The sequence below is a fragment of the Crinia signifera genome, chromosome 1, assembly GCF_055691185.1.
Source record: "Crinia signifera chromosome 1, ASM5569118v1, whole genome shotgun sequence".
Lineage (NCBI taxonomy): Eukaryota > Metazoa > Chordata > Amphibia > Anura > Myobatrachidae > Crinia > Crinia signifera.
In genome coordinates, this window is record NC_139217.1 from 386408207 (window position 1) to 386421143 (window position 12937).

The following is a 12937-nucleotide window of genomic DNA, read 5'->3' on the forward strand; positions in this document are numbered from 1 at the left end:
CTTACGGGTACGTCAACCATTTCAAGGTGTCAACCTTGGCACTGTCGACTATTAGTGGTCAACCTAGTGACTGTCAACCTAGACATTGGGAGGTATTCAAATCCCGGGTCACGACTATTGGACCGGTTCAATGGTCGTGACCTGGTCCCGTTCTCGGCCCGGTCTTCTGCATCTCGGCAGGTGAGATTCAAAAAGGAGACGTGGTGAAAAGGGGTGTGGCTGCGAGAAACGGCCATGGATCGTCGAGATCTGGCCGTGAGCTCGACAATTCACTGCTCTTTTCAGCAAAACGAGCCCGGCTGTTTTTAAAGTCGGGCTTGTTTTGCGGAAATGCCTGTTCAATGCTGTCAAGAAAGACAGCATTGAATAGGTGCCCGTCACTATTTCCTCCATCGGAAGTAGCCGCCGGGGATTGAATAATGATAATCCCATACAGTAGTTGCAACATATTTTCACACAAATTGTAATAAAATAAAGCATTTTTGTCTCAATTGATTAATGTTAGTATTTATTCATTTACAATTATTTTTCTAAAAAAAAAAAAAGCAATGCAGCTAATTACATGTGTATTAGCAGAAGCTCAGAATCTGGTAACATTAACAATTGATTGGACTATTCTTTAATTTAGTTACCCAACTACTCAATCTTTGTGTAATAGTTCAATTTTGTATTGTCAATATTCTCATACCTGGACAGTCTGTAAGAATGTAAGATAGCTGTAAAAGGTGTGTAACTATGGATAATGCTAGAATGAGAATAATGATTCAGTAAATATGTTTGCACAGCTGTCTGTGAAAATGGCTGCCATAATGGAGGGCGCTGTATCGGACCCAATCGATGTGCCTGTGTATATGGATTTACTGGTCCTCAATGTGAAAGAGGTATGTAACAATTTCTTTTTATATATTGCTCTACTTAACAATGGCTTTGTTGTCGTATTTAAGTTTGTATTTCTTACTTCATTATTTCATTTATTATTTTCTCTGTACATGTATTCCAGTCAACTGTATTGAATGTACGATAATGATTTATGCCGTATTTATTTTACATTTAACACCAAGCTATCTGTGATCTAAATTCTGTTTCTTCATATGTAATTGATCTGACAAATGCAGAAGAATGATGGCATTTATAGAGTATATCTTTCCAATGTATACCATACATTTGATTTTAACCAGGAGACTGATGAACTACTGTATATTACCCGACTCCAGCCATCAGACTGAGCTTTTTTTTAGCATGTATGCGAAAGATCTACCATGTGTACACAAATACAGTTAAGCCCCATACACACAGGCGTTCATGGCCTGGCTGATATAGCTAACAATATCGGCCGCAGTGTACCCACTGAATTATATCGGTAAACGATATCTTTCAGTTACGTCACCTGGAACGTGATGGTCGTTGGCTATATAGCCAAATTTGACCTGCATGCTCAGCAGATGAGAGGGGTCATCATTGATATTGAGTGTACACATTAGAGGATATTGTAAAAGATATTGCTCTGAAAGGGCCTTCTGAGCGATATATTAATCAATACTTCTATAATATATAATCAATAAGTCAATATCATTTATCATGTTCTTGTCTTACATCAGTGATGGTTAACCTTGACACTCCAGCTGTTGTTGAACTACACATCCCATCATGCCCTGCTAAAGTTTTACTATTTGGCCATGCTAAAACTAATGCAGGGCATGCTGGGATTTGTAGTTTAACAACAGCTGGAGTGTTAAGGTTAGTCATCACTGTCCTACATTGTACTGTCATTTGTTGCTTTCTTGTAGTTGCTTATTTGTTTATGTATTCTGTTAGAACCCCTTTTTGTCATCATATAAATAAATAATAATAAGAAAAAGTAATATACCATGATGGATAATAAAATCAGAATTCACTTAAAGAATAATACAAGGGAACAGCTTTATGGCAGATATCAGAGAAGCTGTGAGTATATCTGGAGGAAGGAAAGCTGGAGCCATGAAATTAACTAAATCTAGATTGGACATTTATTGGAAAAAATGGATTTATTCATTTAGAGCCAACAAAAACACATCTAGAAGTTTCTACATTTGGCTGTAAATATTGGCATAGCTTACAAATTGTTAAATACAGAATGATCACATAATGTTTGAAGAAATAAAACCTACTGTTCTGCTACTCACCTTATCGTTCATATCAAAAACCTATCTGACTTTGATTCGATTTTGCTTCTATAAGCAAAATTGAATAAAAATATAGTGCATATCCCACCGTGTGTACCCACAATGATATTGTGTTTGCAATTTACAATTAAAAAAAAATGTGCAAAGCATCTGAGGGAAGTGCTAATGGGCTGTAACAGTGTTCACAGGCTCCAATATAGTTGAGCCTCTTCTTTTTTGACCCAATGTAAAATAATTTATAAAGACCATTGACTCTCTTAATTTTTTACTGCTCTGATTGAAGAGACTAACCATAACCAGTTCAACTCCTGGTGAAACACACCCAAATGCATCAATAGGTAGAACAAAACCATTTTGGTGCTTGAGGCTGCAAAGTACAAACTGCCTTATTTATTGTCTTAAGCAAAAGCAACATAATACATACTTATAACATGCTATCAATATCCAAGTGGGAAACCACTAATTTATGCAGTACAGTAGGTATAAAATATTTGCATGTTCCAAATCCATTGCACAACATAAATCCTCTCTTATGACATATCATAAATGAGCAATTTTCAACAGGAAATAACAGGAAAAGTTTGGTGGTCTCTGTGCAAATCACCACAGTATTCTGGAGAGCTTCAGAAGTATATTTTTTACTACCTTCAAGTCATAGTGAACAATAGCTGCAGCAGCACTTCCTGTGTAACAAAGACTTCCTGTATGAGAAGTGGATAGCAGTGGTGATGCAAAGTGTCTATTGTTTCTATGCAATCTGCACAAAATATTCATATTTTAAATTACTGTATGTGCTATATAACATATATTTGTTTCATCTGGGCCCTTTCAAATAGATTACTGGTGGACCCGGCATACAATATGCCATCATGATATTGCTTCCAATAACCACAATTAGTATGCCTTACTTATTAGTCTGTCCGATAAAGTACATTGCTCATTATTATTGCCTATTCTTATCAGTAGTTGATTGAGAGTCTGTAATTTTGCCATCAGCATCTGCTTAGTGGAGCCTGACTTTCTGCGCACTTCTGGATTGTGAAATTCTGTGATCTTCAGCTTTTCAACAGAGGCATTTTTCTTAATTTTGAACACATGGAATTTCCCTGCAGAAGGCCTCTTCTGCTTTGCTGAATCCTGACTAGTTGTTCAGCTATCTGAGGTCCTCACAGACTAATTTCCGGGCTGGAGACAGAAGGCTGAGCAGTAACTAATGGCTGGCAATATTACAGAAGCTGCAGACTTACCTCCGTGTAACATGAAAACAGTACAAGTTCCTCTGCTATTAATATTTTTCATTGACCTGCATAATCGCTATTTGTGTTGAATGTTAGGGGACTTGCAGAGGTCAGGATTTGGTTTATACTAAAAGTTTTCACTCAGAACACCAGATTATCTTAATTTTGAGCAAACATTTTAGGGAAATTAAATGTAATAAATCCTCCAATAGTAGTTTACCCTGGAGACACATGTTTACATTATGCGTATTAGATGTAATGTATGCTAAAAATGATAGCTGTTATATTGATTACTGTGGGTTTTTTTTTGAAATCCCACAATACTGTCATTCTATAGACAGATTAATGAGAGAACATTATAAACCCATTATTAGTGGATTTGCTGCTTGTGGTGCGGTTTAATATCATTTACCTTATACTGTAGTTATGTGGCTTTTTTTTGGGTCTGCATTATATGTGGAAACATATTTCATCTTGCAAACATAGGTAGAAGTTTATACAAACTAAATAAAATAATTGTATATGACCATGACCACATTTTTCTAGATATTGTAGATTTGAATTAATGTACCCTGTTACCATTGGCAAGTTCTGATAATGCATCAGTAATATCAGCAAATTGATGCAATATTTCTGTGTGAGGACCCAAACAAGCATTATTATTGCAAATGATGAGGTTGTATTTATCAGCAATCACACAAATGGGGACAGCAGGTGGCTGTGGCCAGCCCTTGTGTGGGTCATCTACTGATTACATTAATAGGTCTTATTGGATATGGGCCCTTATTCAGATCTGATCGCAGTACAAATTTGTTCTCAAAATGGGCAAAACCATGTGAACAGCAGGTAGGGCAGTTGTAATATGTGCAGAGAGAGAGTTACATTTGGGTGGGGTGTATTGAAACTGAAATCTAAATTGCAGTGTAAAAATAAAGCAGCCAGTATTTATCCTGTACCGAAACCAAGGAAAGCACCAGGTCCTGACGGGGTGTCACCATCTGCCCTGAGAGTGTGCGCGGGTCAACATATTGACCAGGATATTCAAAAAATCACTGGAGCTACGCAAGGTTCCCTCCTGCCTCAAAAGCTCCACTAGTGTTCTGATCCCCAAGAAATCCACCATTACAAATCTGAACGACTACCGGCCGATAGCTCTGACATCTGTGATCGTGAAAACATTTGAGCGCCTGGTACTGAGCCACCTAAAAGCTTTGGCCACCAGCTGGACCCCCTCCAGTTCGCCTACTGATCTAATCAATGCGTTGAGGATGCAGTCAACCTGGGCCTGCACTACATTCTGCAGCACCTGGATATGCCTGGTACCTACACAAGTGTCCTTTTTGTCGACTTCAGCTCGGCTTTCAACACAATCATCCCAACATCCTCAACCCCAAACTACTCCACCTAGGAGTCCCTGAAGCTACGTGTTCTTGGATTGTGGACTTTCTGACTGATAGAAAACAAGTTGTGAAAGCGGGGAAATTCACCTCCCAAGTGCGGTCCATCAGCACAGGAGCCCCCCCAGGGCTGTGTACTCTCACCCCTACTCTTCTCCCTGTACACCAACGACTGCACCTCAGAGACGCAATCAGTAAAGATAATCAAATTAGCCAATGACACTATCGTCATTGGCCTTATCAAGGACGGGGACGAATCGGCCTACAGACAAGAAGTGGACCGATTGGCCTGATGGTGCAGCAGCAACATCTAGAGATCAACCCACTCAAAACCGTTGAGATGGTAGTGGACTTTAGGAAGAAGGCTGTTGGTGTTCCTCCGCTAACAGTTTCTGACAGTGAGGTGTCGCTAGTGGACTCCTTCAAGTTCCTAGGAACCACAATCTCCCGGGACCTTAAATGGGGGCCCAACACTGATACTATTGTTGGAAAAGCACAGCAAAGTCTATTCTTCCTTAGGCAACTGAGGAAGTTCAACATCCCACAGAAGCTTCTGCTCCTCTTCTACTCCGCAATTGTGGAGTCTGTACTGTGTTCCTCAATACTGATCTGGTACAACAGCAAGAGAGATAGATGTATGACTGTACATGTTCCCCCACCTGTTTTTATTGTTTATTGTTTATACTGTATGCTGTTTACTTGTTACCCACCTGGCTGCTGCAAAGCAACCTGAAAACAAATTCCTAGTATACGCAAGTATACCTGGCCAATAAAGCTGATTCTGAAACAAAATAACTCAAACAAATCTAACTCTCTCTATGCATGTTACATCTGCCCCACCTGCAGTGCACATGGTTTTGCCCATTTTCAGAACAAATTTGTACTGCGATCAGATCTGAATAAGGCGCATAATCTTAATTTCCTGCAAATCCATGTGTATCTGTTTGAAGTGTAAAGGGATATAAGAATAAAAAACATTTGATCACAGCAGGACAGAGTATTTTAGCAGTGGGTTGTAATGATGTTGCAGCTTATCTACTTCCTGTAATTCTTTTTGACTATGTCACATTAATATTAATTTATATTTGAGGGTTAATTGAGAGTAAAAAATGATATTAAGATTTATGGATATATATAACTTTAAAAACAGAAACCAATATGTAAATTAGTGCTTGTATGATATAAGAATATAACTTGCTTCTACTATCTGCTGCTATTAAAAAGATCACTTCCATGGTAAATGTAACACATATACCCTTCCTGGCTTGCAGACCCCTGGTAGAATTCTAGGCACCCCTGCACAAATGACAGAGTGCAGCTTTGGTCATTTTGTGTGTTATAAATGCAGCCCTGTCTGTTTTCAGCTGTTTATCCTTTCTTGGCTATTCCTCATCAGTCTCCTACTAATCTCTTTTGCAGGGTTATAGCAACACCATGTTCAGGGCTCAGAGAAACTCTGCTCTGCCCAAATTTCTCTCTCCCCTGCAATGCATTAATGGGCAGAACGGGTGTTACAGCCAGGGTCGCCCATAATATTTATGGGCACACTGACAAATTTTCAGCCTCTCTCTTCTCTGAATTTGAAAAGCATAACAGTAATAAATAAATATAAGTCAATCTCAGCTGAACAGCAGATATACAATTAAAAGAAATACAAATAATGATATAATGAAAAAAATATAAATAAGATATACAGTATAATAAGGAAAGTTAAGTGTCACTAAAATATAGTCATATAATAAGTCTGATGTGACTGTTCAACCGAGATTAAACATTAAAACAGGATGTGATCAAAATTTTGAAAATGAAAATGACCAGCTGTTAATGTATATTAACAAAATAGTAGGATAGATTAGGAACTGAGGGGTGAATTTATGAAGCTTGGAGAAGTGTTATCTATCCCCATAAAGAACGTTATGAGCAAGGTGATAATGGTTCAGCCAATCAGCTCTTACCTGTCAATTTACATATTGTAGCTGATTGGCTGAACCATTATCACCTTGCTCATAACGTTCTTTATGGGGATAGATAACACTTCTCCAAGCTTCATAAATTCACCCCAGTGTTTTGTATACTTAGAGAAAGAACCACGAATGCAGAATAAACAATGAGAGAGCATAAACCCCTGATGGGTTCCCCAGGTTACACTGGAAGGTCAGCTGACATGCAAATAGGATGGGCACAAGGCCTATCAGAACAGTGGGAGGAGTATAGACAGGGAAGAAAGGGCATATGCTATCAGAAGCTCTTCCTCTGTCCGGAAAAGCCCCACCCACCCTTCCCTATTTCTTCTCTCTTCGGCGGCGGTAAAGAACGGTCATCCTTGTAAGATCTTGAGGTGTGTGTGCAGATAGTGGGGTGTCGCTCTCCCCAGACATCGATGGTCATCGGCCATGCTTCCGCCCGGGGGGTGGTCTCCACTAGCACGAGTGGATGACCGGGGAGAGTGATCACCAGCGATGGTGTGTATGGTAAACATCTTTAACCCCACTTCCCTATAGTGACCGTTCTTTGGTGCCGCCACCATTATATATAGTTTAGTTTAATTGTCAAATAAATTTGACATTCATTTTGAAACGCCAGCACTTGTGTCTGTGTCTTTTTTATTAGATACGTTTATTGGTTAAGGTTTAGGTTAAGTTTATGGTGAGTTGAAAGGTGTAGACCTGGGGGATACCTGATGGGGAGTTTAAAGGCAAGAGAATCCATTTTAAAACTAAATTGTTTGTAAAAAGATATATATATATGCCTAGCCCAAGCATGTTTAACTTGCTCTATTGTCTTAGCCTCTACCAACTCTGATGGGTACGCTATTCCACTTATCCACTACCCTGTCTAAGTTTTTTTTTGTTATTATTATTTACCCTGATCCTGCCTCATTCTAATTTCAGTGCATGTCCTCGAGTCCCCCTTGTAAAATGTTTCCCTCCCTTGATATAGTTGAAAGTTTCAATCATATCCCCCTTTCCCTTCTCTTCTCCAAACTATGGGCGGGATGTACTAAAGGGAAAATGCGGTAAAACCCCAGTTTTACCGCATTTTCCTATGTACTATTACCCGGCCGCACCGTTATCGCAGGGCAGGGTATCGCCACCTTTGGGTGGCGATACCCTATAGAAGCCTATGGGCTTCTTTTCGCCGCCCGCCGCGTTGCCGCAACCCCGCCGCCTCACCGACCCCCCCTCTCCCCCCTCCCTTGGGCTTACCTTCTTGCAGGTCCTCCTGGACCCCGGAAGGTAAGCCCTTCCTCCCCCTATCAACGCACGGACGGACGTCCTTCCGGCTGCAGGGGGGAGAAGGAGGCGCCGGGGACAGCCTGCTTAGCTGTCCCCGGCGTGTAGGCATCAGGAGCCGGCTGAAAGGTGACGGAGACCCCCCGCAGACCACAGTATAGGTATCGCGGGGGGTCTCCATTACCGCACCGCGATGCCAGCTGCATATGTTAGTACATATGCGCTGGCATCGCGGCGGACAGCCGGCTAAGGGCGGCGATGTATATTTATACATCCTGCCCTAAATATGTTAAGATTTCTTAGTCTTTCTGGGTAAGTTTTGTAATGTAAGCCTTTCTTTGTACCATCTCTATTGTATGTACTGTATATTTTTCTAGAGATATGGGTATTAAGTCTTTCTACTGCTGATATCTCTCCCTATGCAACCAAGCATCTGGCTTGCCTTATTCATTGCTTGCCTACCTGCCTTTATGTCACTTGAAATAGTGACACCTACTGTAAATCACCTTTCTCCTCAGTAGTTTGCTTTATAGTAGTACCCTTGATAATATATTAAAGCTGGTCCTTGACTAGTGCGATCTGGACACTTTTCATCTGATTCCGACCGATCATCCCAACCGATCAGAAGTATGGTCCTGTGCACATTGGATTGGAGTCTGAGATCGGACCTGCTACATGTAGGATTAATTGGAATCCCAGGCATGAGGTTCACATTGTGACATGTCACATGCAATTTGCTTTATATAGCCATATTTGCCAGCCCCGTGTATGCACTTGCTGATAACTACTGCAATTCTCAAAAGTTTTGTCAAATGAAAATGTTTTTCATTTACTGGACCCTTATAGGCCTTTAACCACTTCAGTGGTATGTCCAGAAATTTCTTGGGTTGAGCTGCACTGCAGGAGCGGGCTCCACCAAGAAATTTCCTTGCATGCCACTGTAAAGAAAGGGTGCACCAGTCGTGCCTCCAGAGGTGAACCTCTGGAATTCCCCCCCCCCCCCTTCCCCCCAATTGCCGGAGAGGATCATGGTCGCTCGTGGAGGTTCGGCCGCGCTCGGCCATTCGTGTGTTTGATCGTCCAAGCACAGGAATGCCTGAACAGGTGAACAGCTGAGCGTCCGAACACCCGTGCTCAGTGCCGCTCGCTGATCGGGGAGAGAGGCAGCAGCAGCCTGTGCGTTGACACACTGCCCACACCTCCTGCTATTTTTGTACAGGGGCATGGCCACACCCTTCCCATTGGCCACACCCCTCCCATTGTATTCATAAGTAATAAACTTTCCAACAACATGTCACAAGGCATGTAAACAACAGAATAGCATGGACCCTTATGACAGCACCCTTAAGGGGCTGTCTGATTAAACCCATCTTAGATGTCCCTTAAGATGATAAGGTAGTATGCAAAGTTTGAAGACTATTAGTTAAACCATTTGTGAGTTATCGTGGAGGATCCATACACGCGCACAAACTTTATTCAATTATAGTTACAGTTACAATAAGCTACTTACTGCTATAGCGAAGCCTTGCTTCTAAAGTCACCAGGGTTTTCCAGGACATGGAAACGTGGCTCTGACTGCTGCAAGAGGGCAGAAAGAGGGAAAAGTTGTACTTGCCAGGTTAAAAAAAAATTGTTGCTATGGTGACCTGTCTGCCAGTATTTGCCCAGCCCAGCGCTGCACAGAACAAGACAATTAAAAAATAATTATAATGATTATAATGATCTAAACCAGGTATACTCAGGAAACAGTATAACAACATGGAAAGGTTCAAAAATAATTTTCCTGTGCACATCAGATTCCCTTAATTCTAAAAATAATGAAAGCATGCATGAATATGATAATTGTGCTGACAGATTGCTAAAAGTGGCACATTTTTGTGTTTGATTTGTTTCTGTACTTACTTCTAACTGTTTAAGATATATGGTCCAGCTACTGTTGTAGTTGTAGTATTAATTAAGATCCAGACATCACAGAATTGCTTTAATATAGTCTGTCTGCTCATAGCTGGCATCAACATATAAAAGAAATAGATGTTCACATTTTAGAATATTTATGGCTGGAAAGTTCTCCATTCAGGCCATCTGCAAAGAATATTATATGTACATTTGGAATGAAATACAGTGCAATGGAAACAGTGCCGTTTCTGCAGTCCTACTAGCAGTTTCTTTAAGGTAGTTGCTAAACAGAATAAAATATGCAGTGTTTTACATCTATATCAGACATGTCCAAACTGCGGCCCTCCAGCTGTTGTGAAACTACACATCCCAGCATGCCTTGCCATACAGTAGTTTAGCATTCCCTAATAGCAAAACTGTGGCAAGGCATGATGGGACTTGTAGTTTCACAACAGCTGGAGGGCCATAGTTTGGACATGCCTGAACTATATAATTAAAATAATATGAATTTAGATAATTTGAGGTCAAAGACTGATATGAATAATTTCACTTGAGTAATGATGATATCAAGTATGTAATCTGAAGATTATACATGGCAGTAATACATGTCAAACTTCAGAAAGTTCGACAGAAATTCTGTTTAATATAAGACTATATTAATGATCATTTACATAATCAGAGATGGATACATAGTTGGCTAATGGTGTGATCTTGAGTAGACTCTTGCTTAGACTTTTTGATGGGTGTAAAGATACTTGAGAAAAAACAAGTAGGACTTTGTGTAGTCCTGGCACGCACTCCCTGATTCAGTATGTGTGCACAGGAGACCAGACACAGTTCAGCTCTTGGTCCTCGGGGCTGCTTGGCAGTAGCCATTCGCTCATTGGGCAGGGTGGTAAGAAAATTGAAGCCAGTGGCTTTTAAGGAATAGTGTTGCTCATTGTGGCAGCAAAAGCAGCTCTGTAGTAAGCTTTCCTGATCAATGGCAAATAGTGTTATTGCTGCAATGGACTTGAAGTTGATGCCCACTTTCCCCCAGAGGCCAGTGTAAAGAAATCATGATTACCAATCTCTTGTAAGTGGATGAATTCAGAATTAACCTGCTATGGTGACAAGCAGAGATGGACCTCACATCATGCAGCAATGACACTGGCCCTGACTCTGCTTGGAACAGAAAGCAGCTCACTGCTTTGTGAGCCATGCAACGCTGCCTGCCACCTGTAAAAATGCCTGCCCCCATTACTTGGCATATTTCCCCACAGCGCTGTGAGTGGATGTTTTGCATAACAAGATCTACGTCTCTCATCCACACTCATTACTCGCTCCCATTCCCATTCACTCTGTGGAATGTCCTCCTATGCACAATCAGACTCTCCTCCAGTCTCCAAACCTACAAGCGTTCCCTGAAAACTCATCTCTTCAGGCAAGCTTATCAAATTCCAGAACCAGCCACTTAACCTCCATATACCGTTACTATCTAATCACATCCCCACTGTACAGTCCACACATATCCTCTCTCTTTCTTTTTCACATATTCTATCCTCCTGACCCATGGCCAAACTGCTGGGTCACTGTATCATACAGCACACTAGGAACCTTTTCACTCTAGTGGAATTAATGCAATAAAGAATATCTATCCTTGTGTATCAATGCCTATTTCCCTATAGATTGTAAGCTTGCGAGCAGGGCCCTCATACTTTTGACTGTCTTTAAATACAGAGTTTGTTGTATCACTGTCTCCTATTGTAAAGCGCAACAGAATATAATGCGTTATATAACAAACTGTTAATAAATAAATAGTGTATGGATTCTACACGCCTACAGATGGGGCCGGGCTCTTCCTTGCTGGCGAATCGCCAGAACGTCACCGCTGGCGATCCGCCAGCAGCCCGGCTCACCATCTGACTGAGACGCGCGTGCGTCCCACGCGCGTCTCAGTCTCCGTCAGCGGGGCGACGGGAACCCTGCCGTCTCCGCTTCAGGGACACGGACAGGTTTAGGGGTGCGGGCAGGCGGCGGGAACCCCGGGTGACCGCCGACAAGCCGGCTGTGACCCGGGGGAAGCGCCTCTCGTGCTCGTGCGTCCCCTTCTCGCTATACAGATGGCGGCTGGTGGGGGCTGCTGGTCGCCATCGCCATCCCCTGCAAAGATGAGCCATGCCCCATCTGTACATGGCATTTTTAATCTCTGCAGCTTCTTGGCCATAGTTACATTGTTGCTAATTTATGCAGAAGCTGAGCTTGGAACTTAAGCATCTGGTCAGGTGCAGATTGACCATGTTATGGTCAACCTCCCTTATTCGACCCCGCTGAGTTAGATTGTCCTGGGAACAATTTGCAAAGTGCACTGGGACATAATAGCAGTGGTATAAAAGCTTGTGTCAATTTATTTTCTGTTCTGGCACTTATATAACTGGTAGCAGTCTTCTCCCAAATCTTAAATATGACAGATGTTTTACACCCCTAAGAAAATATGGGTTCCTGAGTGACTGACAGTCGTTTCTCTGACATCGGAATCCCAACTGTCAGTAGCCCGACAGTTGGAATCCCGACTTACAAGGGCAATTTTCCCTTGTGCGCCACTGAGCCCTCAGCATGGCGGTCACAGTGACCCAGCCAGGAGCTTCAATGCGGTCGCCCTCCTGTCGGGCTCCTGAAAGTCAGGATTCTGATGTCAGAGAAACGACTAATGGAATCCCGACTGTCGGTAAGTTATACCATAGCTGAAAATATAGACTACTTTTTTTGGCTGGTGCAGATATACTGTATTGATTGCTAACTCCAGCTATAAACATCACTTACTGTATGACTTCTTTGTTGGGTTAATTTTATAGACAAAGCCAGTTCTCTCTCTAATTTCAAATGTTACAGTACTTCTTAAAAGAAATTATTCCAGTAACCTGCTTCTCTTTATTCACATTTATCTTTAAGCTAAGCAGTGTTGGGTTTTGAAAATAATTAATGTATTTCTGTCCCCGCTGAACACTCTACAAATACTGTACTTGATGATT

The 12937-nt window shown here is 41.6% G+C and overlaps 1 protein-coding gene across 1 annotated transcript in view; it reads left to right on the forward strand.

The window, feature by feature from the left end:
- The window catches only part of FBN2 (fibrillin 2), a 224848-nt gene that overhangs the window by 24320 nt on the left and 187591 nt on the right, over positions 1–12937 (forward strand). The window contains exon 5 of the mRNA XM_083151552.1: positions 786–881. Within this exon, the coding sequence (XP_083007678.1) occupies positions 786–881 (96 nt within the window). The remainder of the gene's footprint in view (positions 1–785; positions 882–12937) is intronic.